Source organism: Mytilus trossulus, chromosome 4, assembly GCF_036588685.1.
Source record: "Mytilus trossulus isolate FHL-02 chromosome 4, PNRI_Mtr1.1.1.hap1, whole genome shotgun sequence".
In the NCBI taxonomy this organism is placed as follows: domain Eukaryota; kingdom Metazoa; phylum Mollusca; class Bivalvia; order Mytilida; family Mytilidae; genus Mytilus; species Mytilus trossulus.
Window position 1 is genome coordinate 48,014,379 of NC_086376.1, and position 15,874 is coordinate 48,030,252.

Consider the following 15,874-nt stretch of genomic DNA (forward strand, 5'->3'; position numbering starts at 1 on the left):
ATATGGTTCCTGGTTTAGTGTATCCGAAATTCTGGTACCTAGTGGAGTACGTAAGATCTCATGTATAAGTACTGGTATATTTATACTGCTTCCATAAAATGTTTTGAAGTGAAAAATTAAGCACGAATAGGAAGAATTGAAAACAACAACAAGCGATATGTGACTTATTAAAATTTTAGTATACAAACTGACATAAACCTGAGAAAATGATGTGGCACACATTGAGATATCTTCTCTGAACTTCAAAGATACAAAATACCATATATATCAAGCATTGGGGAATCTTTGTACAGCCTCAACACAGCATAAGAAACAAACTCTATTACTATAAAGGAAAACAAAGAATATGGGGTATCCATCCATGACAAAAGCTGTTCATGCACAACAAAGAAACAAATGGTTTTGTTTATATTATATATGTCTACTCTTATAAATCCATGTAGGTGCTATTGTTTCATTTTATTTGATGTGTATTTTGACATTCTCTTTTAATATACATGTACAACCAAATAAACTAGAGGCTCTAAAGGTTTTGTATCTCTCACCTTCAACCATAGACTCTTGAACACTGGACTAGAATAAAATTCATGAAAATATTCCCTTTTTGTTGATCTTGAATTGCTGATAATTTTTTCTATTTACAGTTTCCATGTTCTTAAGTTTTTGACCAAAACACAAAAAAAGGATATACATTTGTACAATATATAGGGAATGTGTCCATGGGACACAAATGACACTCCTGCTTGCATATCATATACAGTTAAAGGGACATAACTGAAGAACGGTAAAGCATCATAACCCAAATTTATACATGATCTGAGTTTTGTGTTTATAAGTACATTTATTGTGTATAAGTTTCATAACATTTGGTTGCAGCAAACTTAAGTTGAAATGAAATATTCTGCAACTTTAATGTTTGTAAAGGAGCATAACTCTAGAACAGTAAAAGTGATACCACAAAAATAAAACTGGATCTGTTGTATGGTAATAAGCTTTATGTATAAGTTTCATAACATTTGGTTGAGACAAACTAAAGTAAGACAACAGAAATGAAAAATTCAGAATTTTTCATTTGTAAATGGAGCATCAAAACTCTTGAACAATAAAAGAGGTGCCTCTAAAATTCAAACTTGATTTGTGTTTTGTGGTAACAAGCAATATGTTTAAGTTTGATAGCATTTGGTTTTGAAAAACTAAAGTTAGAGAGCTGAAAAGAAAAATTCCATGATTTTTCCATTTGTTGAGGGGTGTTCTCTAAAACAGTAAGAAGTGAGGTCACAAAAATTCAAACAAGATCAGTTTTTTAGTTATAAGCATTGCGTATAAGTCTGATAATATTTAATTGAAACAAACTTAAGTATGAGAATGAAAAGGAAAAATTCTGCAAGTTTTCCATTGGTATAGGAGCACAATTCAAGAATGATAAAAATGGGGCCATCAAAATTCAAACTTGATCCATGTTTTGTGGTAATTAGCATTGTTTAGAAGTTTGATAACATTTGGTTGAGGCAAACTTAAGGGAACAGAGACCAATTTTAGGATGTACAGGGTGTACGTACAGACAAGGGTAAAACTTAATGCCCCCTCCACTACTGCAGGAGCCTAATAAGATGAAACCGTCTAAATACAATTCAAATTACCACAATATGATTTCTAATTTATTATATACAAAAGTTTTTTTTAACAGATTTATAACTTGTTAAAGTATCTATAGGTACAATACCTTAAATCATACAAGTTACATGGGAAATTGAGTACACAATGATTGTTTATTTACTATTTTATACATGTACAAATATTATTAATTCATATTTGAACCACATCAAAATATATAGTGTCACAGATAGAAAACCAATATATTCATGTATGCACCACATAGAAATAATTAGAATCACAGAAAATCTTTTTTTCTTATTCATATAATCACTATATCACATACCATTTTATATGATTGAAGGCAATATTTATTTACATAGTTTCTTAGATAAAGTTAATATACCATGTTTTAAACATGTTAAACAGATTGTAAAATTCTTTATAGTATACCTATTATTACATTAAACATCATAGTCAAGCAATAAATCAACACATTAATGTACATCAATGTAGTAGCATATTCAGTGAAAATGGTATCTCATTAAATTAAAATATCATCACTTTAAATCAATACTGCACCACATTCTACAACAAAAAACAACACATTCAGTTATAATAGAATAACATTCCATTAAAATAGCAGCATAATCAATCAATATAGCATCACAATATAAAAATTAAATAAGCATTACATTGTAATAAAACAGCAGCCCATTCAATCAAAATAGTATCATTATTAAAACTAAAGGCTCTTAAGAGCCTGTGTCGCTCACCTTGGTCTTTGTGCATATTAAACAAAGGAAACAGATAAATTCATGACAAAATTGTGTTTTGGTGATGGTGATGTGTTTGTAGATCATACTTTACTGATCATTCTTGCTACTTACAATTTTCTCAATCTGTAATGAACTTGGCTCTTTAAGGCACAGACAAAAATATTTTGTAAAAACTTACCAAAATTTACCAAATTAATGAAAATTGTTAAAAAATGACCATAAAGGGCAATAAACCCTTTTCTCTGTAAGGACCAGCATTTTAATGAGGGGGCCAGACATGCATAGTCTCAGAATTTGGTCATACTTGTATACAGAGTCTATTACCACCCTTCAATAACTTAAACAATAAAAAAATTCAAAGTTTCAGTACGGTTGCCATGGTAACCACTCATGCTTATTTTCATCCATTTTACATGAAAATAATACCCTTTTTTGGCCATTTTCTGTAATTCAAATCTCATTATGCATAACTGATAGGGCAATTACAAAGAAAACATGAACTTAATATAGTTTAATCATGACATAAATACATCTATTGGTAAACATCGATATTTCCTTTATTTAAACAAAATATAGAAGGTCACCCCTCCTTTTTCATTTTTTTAAAATGTCAAATATTGAATGGATTTCTAAGGCTAATTTATAAAAATGCACCAAATCAGTGATAAAGTTATTACTCTTTTTAAAGAACATTGTTATTATGCTGTCCAAAATTTAAAAAAAATTAGTGGGGTAAGAAGTATTTATACTTTAACATGAACCCCAAAAAGCCCCCACCGAGTTGCAAATTTTCTTCATTTGACACATATCAAGGTAAGTTTTTTTTCATTTTCTTAAATTCAATTATTAACCAAAATTTTCAAAAAGTAAAGGCCAATGAGATGCTATTAAAAGCAAAAGATTGATAAGGTCTTTTAGATCAATACTCCAAAGGTCAAGGTCAGAGGTCAATGTCAAAGATCTGAAATATTGACATTTTTGCCAAAATTTGTAGATTTTTAATGATATTCCTGGCTGTTTCTTTAATGTTAATAGTATATATCTACATTGGTTATTACTATAAAGAAAGAAATACAAATAAGACTTGCCAGATGTAAAAATTCAAAATTGAAGGTCAAGGTCAAGGTAAAAAAAAAAATACTCCACTTTGTCTAGTCTTAAGTCTAGAATAGTAACAGATCTTCTTGAATTGCTTTTTTTAATCAAGCTAGTCAGTGAACAAGGATATGTCCTTTTGATGTTAAAAAAAAGGTTCAAATTGCACTTTCAGGACAACTTTAAACTGTCAAGGTCAAATTTGCAAAGTTCACGTTTTTGCCTTGATAAATGAGATAAGGGTTTTGTTTGTACTAGAATTAACAAAAAAACATAAAAGTACACATATATTAAAACTGAATTATCTATAAATAAATTATTCAAAAAATTGTGATACTTGATGATTGAGCTTAACTTATGGAAGACACTGTTTAATCAAAGTTATAAGGAAAAACTGTCCAAAATCTCCTGTTTAAGGCATCTTTTATTATTTTCCTCTTCAGCAGATCTGAAATCATCATGGTTGGTCTTTCTGTCTTTGAGTGCCAACCTTAAACTAGAGGCTCTAAAGAGCCTGTGTCGCTCACCTTGGTCTATGTGCATATTAAAGGACACAAATGGATTCATGACAAAATTGTATTTTGGTGATGGTGATGTGTTGGAAGTTCTTACTTTTCTGAACGTTCTTGCTTCTTACAATTATATCTATAATGAACCTTGCCCATTAGTAACAGAGAAAAATATTTGGTAAAAATTTACATAAATTTACCGAATTAATGAAAATTGTTAAAAATTGACTATAAAGGGCAATAACTGCTTAAGGGGTCAATTGACCATTTAGGTCATGATGACTTATTTGTAGATCTTACTTTGCTGAACATTATTGCTGTTTACAGTTTATCTCTATCTATAATAGTATTCAAGATAATAACCAAAAACGGCAAAATTTCTTTAAAAATTACCAATTGGAGGGCAGCAAGCCAACAACCGATTGTCCAATTCATCTGAAAATTTCAGGGCAGATAGATATTGACCTGATAAACATTTTTATCCCATGTCAAATTTCCTCAAAATGCTTTGGTTTTTGAGTTATAAGCCAAAAACTGCATTTTACCCCTATGTTCTATTTTTAGCCATGGCAGCCATCTTGGTTGGTTGACCGGGTCACGCCACACAATTTTTAAACTAGATACCCCAAAGATGATTGTGGCCAAGTTTGGATTAATTTGGCTCAGTAGTTTCAGAGGAGAAGATTTTTGTAAAAGATTACAAAGATTTATGAAAAATGGTTAAAAATTGACTATAAAGGGCAATAACTCCTAAAGGGGTCAACTGACCATTTCGGTCATGTTGACTTATTTGTAAATCTAACTTTGCTGAACATTATTACTGTTTACAGTTTATCTCTATCTATAATAATATTCAAGATAATAACCAAAAACAGCAAAATTTCCTCAAAATTACCAATTCAGGGGCAGCAACCCAACAACAGGTTAACCGATTCATCTGAAAATTTCAGGGCAGATAGATCTTGACCTGATAAACATTTTTACCCCTATGTCAGATTTCCTCTAAATGCTTTGGTTTTTGAGTTATAAGCCAAAAACTGCATTTTACCCCTATGTTCTATTTTTAGCCGTGGCGGCCATCTTGGTTGGATGACCGGGTCACGCCACACATTTTTTAAACTAAATACCCCAATGATGATTGTGGCCAAGTTTGGTTTGATTTGGCCCAGTAGTTTCAGAGGAGAAGATTTTTGTAAAAGTTAACGACGACGGACGACGACGGACGCCGGACGACGGACGCCGGACGCAAAGTGATGGGAAAAGCTCACTTGGCCCTTCGGGCCAGGTGAGCTAAAAATATGCTGTAATCTGCGGCCCAGTTAAATATTCCTTCCTTATAAAAACATATTTCCCCTCTTCTTGCAGCTGTCTCATCTCATCAGCTGCTTGAAAGGGATCGACTTTTCTTCCTGATACCTTCCCAATATAAAATTTCTCTTTCATGTAATTCACTTGAGATTTGAGTAAATAAAAACCGTTCTTTTCTTTTTACCTTTCAGTGCCCATCCCTTTGCTGATTCTGATGTACGGCAGTCATTAAAGTTACAATCCAGTTGAACCCTTGTTCCGTGAAACAAAGAATTAACTTTTTGTCCATACATTGACTTGGCTATTTTGAGTTGTTTTTTCATTGTGATAATCACAATTACCAGAATGGTGTGTTGCTCCAGTGCACATTGAGTTTTAAAAGCTCTTGTGCAGCCATCTTTTGGGCAATCATATGGCTAATTGATGGAGTTCTTCTTTTGTTTTTTGGGGTTTGGTTCTACAAGTTCTTCTTCTTGAGCCATAACTGAAATGATTAAAAAAAACATATTATTTTCTAACACAATTTTATAATTTTATTTCATGTTCAAATATGATGAAAATTACCAATAAATAATAACAGTCAACTGCAGTAATTCTCTTACTGAGAAAAATGCAAAATGTATTACCCTTTAATTTTACTGTTTAGTCTAACCTTCCATAGAAAAAACAGATAAAGAAATCATAAGCATGCAAAATGCCCTCTGTTTTCAGGATCATTATATGTTCTGACTCTTCCACAATATTTTTTTTTGTTTGAATTTTTTAAGGTTGAATTTGTGGTTATCTTATTATTAGTTAACTCTTTTAAAAGTACAATACACAGGTGATATATCCTGTCCAGTACTATATATACAAATTTTCAAAAACCTTAACAATAAAACTTTCACCTTTTTTCTTCCTGTGTACAAGGTTAAGCATTGCATGCAACCTCAAGCTTCCAAAACATTTTGTAGAATCACCAAATAAAATAATAATGGAGCTTTGAAACACCAAGATTTATGTCTATGACACAGGTTATTTTTACTGCAATGAAATGTAGGATAGATTTCAAGTGATTTTTTTGTGTACCCTTTTTAGGATGTGATGATGGTGTTATACATTAAAAAAAAGATCATGCAATTCTTAGGTTCAAAAGTAAAAAAACTGTTTAAATTAAAATTGTTAAATTGTTTAAATAAATTGTAAAAAAATAAAGTAAAATTTAGCTGGAAGTTGATTACTGTAAATTCAGAAACTATTGCGTGCATTTATTGCCTTTTTTAATTTGAGACTTAATGCAATTTTCATTTTTAACATTTTGAGAGAAAAAAATGTTAAATTCATATAAAATATCTAAACATTCGCGCTTAAATTATTGCGTTAACATCTCTGTTGCATTTTTCGAAATAATAAAAACCTTGCAATAATTTCTGAATTTAGAGTAGCTGGTTATTTTCAAAACAAATGGATTACCTTCTACTTCCAACAACTGAGGAGCTGTAATTTTCCAATCAACTTTAACCAACAGATTGGTTCTTTGCTCTGTGGTTCCGATGTTTTCCCATGCTATCCGCATTCCTACAAAAATTATATACTTATTAGTCACCATTTCCTATGGTCAAATTGATACAATCTCAATGTATTGCAACAACTAGTTTAAACTTCAGTGTCAGACAGAAATACTGTGACAAATTTTTAAAAATAACACATGAAAGACACTTATATTTGAACAGTTTCTCCATAATCATCAAGATGAAACCTAGTTACTACTTTATTTGACATTTCTTCAAAAGAGTAGAAAAATAGATCAAAATGTTGCACAGGCTTCATCAGAACCATACCAGGAGCATTATACTGATTTTGATTGTATTTTTGTTGGTTGGTAATGAAATGCCACTTTTTAGCACCTTTTTGGGGCTATTTTGGGGCAATCTGGTTGAATGGTTGGAGGAAGCAGGGGTGACCTAAAAATACCACTAACTTTTTATAAGGAATCTTATCTAATATATTGGTGTCTATAATGCACGATCAGAGAATGAACATACAAACTTAGTGCTGACTCGACGGGCTAGTGATTACAGTAGCAGTTTAGACAATTACCCACCAAGGTCAAAGCAGTAACTATTGACTATTTGTTTAAGCATGAAAAAGTGCAATAAATTAAATGTACACCTTAACCATGTTAACCATGGCAAACAAGCAGATGATATTCTTTGAGACACAAAACTACATTTGTTAGTAATTATTCAAAGTTCTGATTCATAATTTTTTTATTACCTTCTCCTATTCCATATGCCTTCCAAACTGTTATTCCATTGACGTCAAATGAAAAATTATGCAATTGAGTAATTCCAGTAATTGGTTTAATCTGTGACTTCTCTGCATTCAAATTAGTAACAATGTCAACAACTCTAACCCTAAATGATCCTTTCTGTTTAACATCTATAGCCTGTAAAAACAAGTGAAACTGCGAGCTACTGCTCACTGATGATACCCCCGCCGCAAGTGGATAATATTAATAGTGTAATAATATGCAAGTGTTCGGTAAACAGGAAGTTGTCGAGTGATGAATCTGAAAACACATCACACGGTATAGCTGACTTATATAAATCCTGAAACCAAATTTCTGAAATCCTTGTATTGTAATTCCTGAGAAAAATGTGACGAAAATTTTCAACTTGGCTATCATGTGTAAAATCATACAAGTGTTCGGTAAACAGGAAGAGTGATGAATCTGAAAACACATCACACGGTATAGCTGACTTATATAAATCCTGAAACCAAATTTCAGAAATCCCTGTATTGTAATTCCTGAGAAAAATGTGACGAAAATTTTCAACTTGGCTATCATGTGTAATATCATACAAGTGTTCGGTAAACAGGAAGTTGTGGAGTGATGAATCTGAAAACGCATCACACGGTATAGCTGACTTATATAAATCCTGAAACCAAATTTCAGAAATCCTTGTAATGTAGTTCCTTAGAAAAATGTGACGAAAATTTTCAACTTGGCTATCATGTGTAAAATCATACAAGTGTTCGATAAACAGGAAGTTGTTGAGTGATGAATCTGAAAACGCATCACACGGTATAGCTGACTTGTATAAATCCTGAAACCAAATTTCAGAAATCCTTGTATTGTAGTTCCTGAGAAAAATGACGAAAATTTTCAACTTGGCTATCATGTGTAAAATCATACAAGTGTTCGGTAAACAGGAAGTTGTCAAGTGATGAATCTGAAAACAAATCACACGGTATAACTGACTTGTATTAATCCTGAAACCAAATTTCAGAAATCCTTGTATTGTAGTTCCTGAGAAAAATGTGACGAAAATTTTCAACTTGGCTATCATGTGTAAAATCATACAAGTGTTCGGTAAACAGGAAGTTGTCAAGTGATGAATCTGAAAACGCATCACACGGTATGACTATGAGAAAAATATATAAATGTTGATACCAAATTACAGAAAGGGTGGATGTGTAGTTCCTGAGAAAAATGTGACGAAAGTTTCATGGGACGGACTGACAGACTGATGGACTGACGGACTGACGGACGGACTGACAGACAGAGGTAAAACAGTATACCCCCCCTTTTTTAAAGCGGGGGTATAAAAACAGTATACCCCCCCCTTTTTTAAAGCGGGGGTATAATAAGCAGAAATGAAAATTATAATTGCTATGTTTATAACAGGTTCTTACTTACTGGGTATGCATAATAAATACCAATTCTCTTATCATATAACTATGCATAACATCTTGGCTGAAATTAATGCATACCATTTCTCAAATGATGATTTGTGTTCTTAGTGTATTGTTGGTTGTTCATTATGTCGTTTTGGTGGAGTATGTCATTTTAGTTGATTTTTACTGTTACGAGTGTACACACTGATATGTTAAACCTTGCAATGTATAACATGTGCCTGTCCCAAGTCAGATGCATTGTTAATTTGGAAATTTGTGTTATACATTATTTAGGTTGTAAGTTTTCTTAAGGTGTTTAAAAATAATTTTTCACTTATTTCAGCCCTGTAAACCATTCAATGCAGTAATGACTTTTTTTTCTATTAAAGGTCATACAGTGACTTTAGCTGATTATATATCTCTTTATGGAGATTTGTTTCATTGACAAGACATTTAAAACACTCTTTTTGTAATTGGTATACTTCTTACTATGTCAACTTCTTACTCTTTATGTTTGCATATAAAATTAGTATTTTATTCAGACTCACCTTTTTCATCTCCTCTGCAGATGTGACATCATGTCCCTCATTAATGTATCTTCTAACACATGCCTTGATATGTGAACCTCTGCGGTCACATGGACCTACAACACATGTGTAAACTGTCAATACATACAATGCAATGTTTGCAAATCAATATGAATATATATACATTTTATATGTGAGAAACTACCAAAAAAAAGTTATCCTCCAAATATCAGGATCAGAAGACAAGACCTTTAAAATTGCTTAAAATAAGTACCATTATTCCATTATACATGCATATAATTAGGACAATACATTAATGCAGTTGTAGGTCACAAAATATAAATTTTGATAATTCTTTTCCCATCTGAAGACAACAAAAAAAAAACTTCAATCTAAAATTGACAATCTAAAATTGACAATCTAAAATTGACTTGTATGTATGTGCCTATCCCAAGTCAGGACCCTGTAATTCAGTGGTTGCCATTTGTGTATGTGTTTCTCATTATTTTTTTTTTATAAATAAGGCCGTTAGTTTTCTCGTTTGAATTGTTTTACATTGTCATTTAGAGCCTTTTAAAGATAACTATGCGGTATGGGCTTTGCTCATTGTTGAAGGTCTTACCATTACCTATAATTGTTGATTTTTGTGTCATTTTGGTATCTTGTGGAGAGTCATCTTTTTTTAATACATTGAAATATTTTTTATTTTGAAAAATCAAGTTGAAAACTGAAATTTTACCTTTGCCATCTTGTGCTCCACTGAAGTTGTATGTTTTCAACTTATCTCCTAATTCATCTTTAAGTGCTACCATCATCATTGTGTTCTTATAACATCCTGCATTATCTAAGAAGAAGTTCACCTCCTGTATGTTTGGTACTTGTTTTCTCAGATCATGAACTACATCACACAACACAGAAGCAGTAACAGAACCATCTTGAGATATCTAAAATATAAAATGACAATGTTTTGTTACTTGTAAAAAGCCATTTGTATGGCAAGCAATTTTGCTATTTATTATTACTTCAAGATATCTCATGAACTTTATAAGATATCTTATATAGTTTATAAGATATCTCATATAGTTTATAAGATATCTTATATAGTTTATAAGATATCTCATAAACTATATAAGATATCTTATAAACTATATAAGATATCTCATATCTCATCTTATATAAAAATTGTTTATAAGATATCTCATATACTTTATAAGATATCTTATAAAGTATATAAGATATCTTATAAATTTTTTGAAGATATCTTATATAATATATAAGATATCTCATATAATATATAAGATATCTCATATAATATATAAGATATCTCATAAAAATGAAATTATATAAGATATATTATTTAGTTTAAAAGATATCTCATAAAGTTTATAAGATATCTCCTAAAGTTTATAAGATATCTCATAAAGTTTTTAAGATATCTCCTAAAGTTTATAAGATATCTTATATAGTTTATAAGATATCTTATATAGTTAATAAGATATCTTATATAGTTAATAAGATATCTTATATAGTTTATCAGATATCTTATATAATTGTCTTTATAAGATATCTCATAAACTATATAAGATATCTCATAAACTATATAAGATATCTCATATACTATCAGATATCTTATAAACTATATAAGATATCGTATAAACTATATAAGATATCTTATATAAAAGTTGTTTATAAGATATCTTATAAACTTTAGGAGATATCTTATAAAGTAAATAAGATATCTTATAAACTATCGTATGTGACGTCACATTTTTTTAATTACGTTGACGCCAGGACTGATTCGGATGTGTCTATTCTGTGTTAAACTTTAAAAGCATTATGTATTCGGGTTCAGTTTTCTGTAATTAGTTAATACTTCAGTTTCATTATGTATATCTCTTTAATATTCATTTGTTAAAATTTACTGTTTGCAATAGCATGAGTTGTTCTATATAATAAGGATGTTCTTATCCCGGGCATAAAAACAATGCCGTATTTGGCTAAACCTTTTCAACTTTTGATCTTCAGTGCGGTACAACTTTGTACCTTTTTCACTTTCGATCTTTTATATCTTGGCGTTATGTATTCGGGTTTAGTTTTCTGTAATTAGTTAATACTTCAGTTTCTTTATGTTAACTCTTTCATATACATTTGATAAAATTTACTGTTTGCAATAGCATGAATTGTTCTATATAATAAGAATGTTCTTATCCCGGGCATGAAAACAATGCCGCATTTGGCGAAACCTTTTCAACTTTTGATCTTCAGTGCTGTACAACTTTGTACTTTTTTCACTTTCGATCTTTTATATCTGGGCGTCACTGTTGATTTTTGTGTGGACAAGGCGCGTTTTTGGCGTATTGAATTTCAAACCTGATGCTTTTTGTTATCTATTAATCATGTTTTTCTTTGTCTAATATGTTCTCCTATTTATTTGTATTGTAGTCCTGTAATATTATGTTGTCATCTCAATGTTATATTTGACTTTGCCATTAAAGTGCGAGGTTTGGCATGCCACAAAACCAGGTTTAACCCACCACTTTTATTCCCCTTTAAAAGTGTCCTGTACCAAGTCAGGAAGATGGCCATTGTTATATTATTGTTCGTTTATGTGTGTGTTGCATTTTAACGTTGAGTCGTTTGTGTTTTCTCTTATTTTTGAGATATTGAGATGAGACATGGCACGGTACTTGTCTATCCCAAATTCATGTATTTGGTTTTCATGTTATATTTGTTATTCTCATGGTGTTTTGTCTGATGCTTGGTCCGTTTCTCTGTGTGTGTTACGTTTTGGTGTTATGTCGTTGTTCTCCTCTTATATTCAATGCGTTTCCCTCGGTTTTAGTTTGTTACCCCGATCATGGATTTATGAGTTTTGAACAGTGGTATACTACTGTTGCCTTTATTTATAAACTTAAGGAGATATCTTATATAATATATGAGATATCTTATAAATTATATGAGATATCTTATATATATTATATGAGATATCTTATATATATTATATGAGATATCTTGAAATTCGAATAAATAGTAAAACAGCTTGCCATACATTTGGATAAATCTTCTTAATCTGTGATGTATTGAGTTAAAACAATGCAGCTCAAAAAGGATACAGAAATAAAGAAAAAGGAAATCAGCATTCAGAATTATAGCAAAATGATTCATTGTAAATTAAGAAAGTAATTGTCTGCTTTTATAATGAATTATTGAGATAAAACAACCTGGACACCTTTTTTGCAATAATTCATGAATTTACAAAAATTGAAAAAGATTACAAATTTTATATCAAAGTTTTGATATTGAAGTTGAATGAAAGTTAGCCTAATTTATATGCAAAGAATATTTTCCAATTACCAACAAATTTCTGAAAGCTAATAATTATCTGAAGAAATTTGATTTGTTCAAAAAGCTGAACACTGGAAATAATAGATAATTATATATCCCTTAATAGTTTTGTTCTTTAAGAAAAACTAGCAATATCTTTTTATTACCTGGGATGAAAAATTGTGTACATGTGTAATTGTCTTTAGTTCTTCCCCTTGTTTGTATAAAGTTACTGAAGTGTGCCAGTTGATTCCACGTTTGGCGAACCAGTCACTCTGACCTTCTCTAAATTTGCATCGCCCAGTCACATGTGATAAGTGCTTGATTTTCATTTAAATTCTTAAGCAGATCTTGTTTTGCACCTTCTTGATTCCTAGCTCTCATAGCATGACTTTTCCAATCTTTTATAGCTTCTACAGCATTTTCAACCTGAAAAAGTAAATTATGGTAAGAAAAGTGGTTAATTCCTAATTTTACACACAGTCTTTCTTTTTAAATACAATTCAACAACCTTACATACAGCTATACTATCAATCTCAGGGCAATTCACACTGAAGTCATTTCATGTCTATCAAGGGAGGTTACAGTATTTTTATGATGACAATTTTTTGTACTTGAATGTAATGGTTCATGACCACAGTATTGAACAATTAGGTAAGACAATTTAAAATTCCTTTATTTACTTCTCCATTTAGTTAAGGAAATGGAAATAAGGTGATTAAAATTACCTGGAATACAATGGAATCTTTATTGTCCCATGTACCATTTTGTGTTAGAGTACTTATTTCAGCTAAAAAGTCTGCCAAGTCAATACACTGTTCACAACTGTGTGTATGCTGGGTGTTACAACTTTGGGAGAAGCACTTTTCACTATCACTTAGTGCAAACATTTGGCAATGATCCGGAACAGCATTCTCTTTTTGGATATGTACCTTTTGATTTAAAAAAAAATCTAAACCATTTGAAAGATTTTTTCCAAACTTAAGAAATTAAAAGGGTAAACAGATCTGTACATCCACAAAAAAAAGATCACATGTAAATTACTAGGTAACCTATGGGTTAAATTATAAACACAGCCAACATCATAATAATGTAAACCTGAGTCTCCATTGCTCAACTGAACAATTCATTGGTTAAAATTCCTAGTTATTTTCAGACCTACTACATGTAGTTTGAGTGAACTTGGATATTTGTTATTTTTCAAAGAAGTACTTCCATTCAACATGTTCATTGTTGTTCAATTGTGTCTTATGGTATCAATATACATATATAGAGTGTGTGGTGACAATTACAGATAGGTAACACGGTAGTTCAATCATTGACATAATCTAACATGTCACTTTCAATATATTTAATTATAATGTTTCCTATAACATGATTTAGACTATCAATATGTTTTCAAATACCTTGAAATCTGATTTGATATATCGCTTCCCATTTAGCAATTTGGATTTCAGTTCTTTCTTCTTTTCACTGGATGTGCAGAGTTTTTCTATGATGGTTTCAAGATCTTAAAATGCCTTTCCACCCTCTGAGATGTAATAGTCAAGACCCTCAACACATTTCCTTACTGAGGCAGAAAAGTCATTAAGGATCTTATACATTGTGCTTTTTCCTACAAGTATTACAATACAATAAAATTGAGAATGGAAATGGAAATAATAGTTGATCATACACATATAAATTTTAATTTGATAACACACCAAATTTTTTATTGTCATTATGAATAAAATCAATAAATTAATGACTACAACATCCTCATTTTTTGAGAAAAATCTATTCTATGTGAGCGATGTCTTTTTCAAATTAACAAACATTAGCTGTCAAAGTGTCCCATGTTTCTTGTATATTATATCAACCTGAATACAAGATAACTATGTACATGCATATGGAATTATAACTGTTTCATGACTCTCAATTTCTTTTCAACCCTTTTTTTTTTTAATTTGTTAACAGCTGTATCAAGGGTACCAGGCTCATATTTTTTTCAACACCAGATGGAAATTTTGTCATCAGTGGGCTCAAATCAAAATAATTATTAGTTTAAAAGTGTTTATCTATCTTTTTATAAACATACCTAAATGACCAACATTTTCTGATTCACAATACTGAATGTACTGATTTACAAGAGATGAAGGTGCAAGACTTCGAATCAAATTTGGCACAGCGACTATTTATCCAGTTGTAAGCTTCATAGTTTTCATACCAAAAGGTAGATTTTTAACAACATCTGAACATAAGTGATAATGAAATCTATAAAGTGTTCCAACTCTGCTATGTCTATCTTGTTTCTCGTTAGTCTTTCTTTGGACACAGGGAGACCACAGCCTACTTCATCACTGCAGTTTGGCAGCATAAAATCGGTACTTTGTCGGATCCGGTATCATCTAAAAAATAAATAAAATTGAATAGATATAAAAGCAACATAAATACTATACTATCAATAAAAATAAATATCTTGAAAATTTGGTCATATATGTATTGTATTTAAATGCTTTGCCATCATTAAAGGTTGATTTTACTCTTGCAATAAAAGGGTTCAACTGACCTATTTGTAGATCTTAATTTGCTGAACATTATTGCTGTTTACAGTTTATCTCTTTCTATAATAGTATTCAAGATAATAACCAAAAACGACAAAAATTTCCATAAAAATTACCAATTTAGGGTCAGCAACCTAACAACCAGTTGTCCAATTCATCTGAAAATTTCAGGGCATATAGATTTTTACTTGATAAACAAGTTGTCCCCTTGTAAGATTTGCTTTAAATGCTTTGGTTTCAATGTTATAAGCTAACATTTTACCCATATGTTCTAATATGATGATTGTGGCCAAGTTTGGTTAAATTTGGCCCAGTAGTTTCAAAAGGAGAAGATTTTTGTAAAAGTTAACGATGACGGACCATGACGCCGGGCCAGGTGAGCTAAAAAAGTATTACATTCAATCTAAAAACATTGCATTCAATCAAAATAGCATTGAATTCAATCAAAATAGCATTACATTCAATCAAAATAGCATTACATTCCATCAAATTAACATTACATTAATTCAAATAGCATCACACTCACACAATCAAAC

General features: G+C 30.7%; 1 protein-coding gene across 1 annotated transcript; it reads right to left on the minus strand.

Moving 5' to 3' along the window:
* Nucleotides 1–5,290: 5,290 nt before the first annotated feature.
* Nucleotides 5,291–15,178, minus strand: LOC134715421 (uncharacterized). Its single transcript, XM_063577584.1, has 9 exons — nucleotides 14,873–15,178; nucleotides 14,202–14,410; nucleotides 13,524–13,727; nucleotides 12,963–13,224; nucleotides 10,211–10,415; nucleotides 9,493–9,587; nucleotides 7,541–7,712; nucleotides 6,737–6,841; nucleotides 5,291–5,768 (listed from the first exon to the last, which is right to left on the minus strand). The coding sequence occupies exons 4-9, from the start codon at nucleotides 13,125–13,127 to the stop codon at nucleotides 5,701–5,703; spliced, it is 810 nt and encodes a 269-aa protein (XP_063433654.1). The 5' UTR covers nucleotides 13,128–13,224; nucleotides 13,524–13,727; nucleotides 14,202–14,410; nucleotides 14,873–15,178; the 3' UTR covers nucleotides 5,291–5,700.
* Between the last annotated feature and the right edge of the window lie 696 nt (nucleotides 15,179–15,874).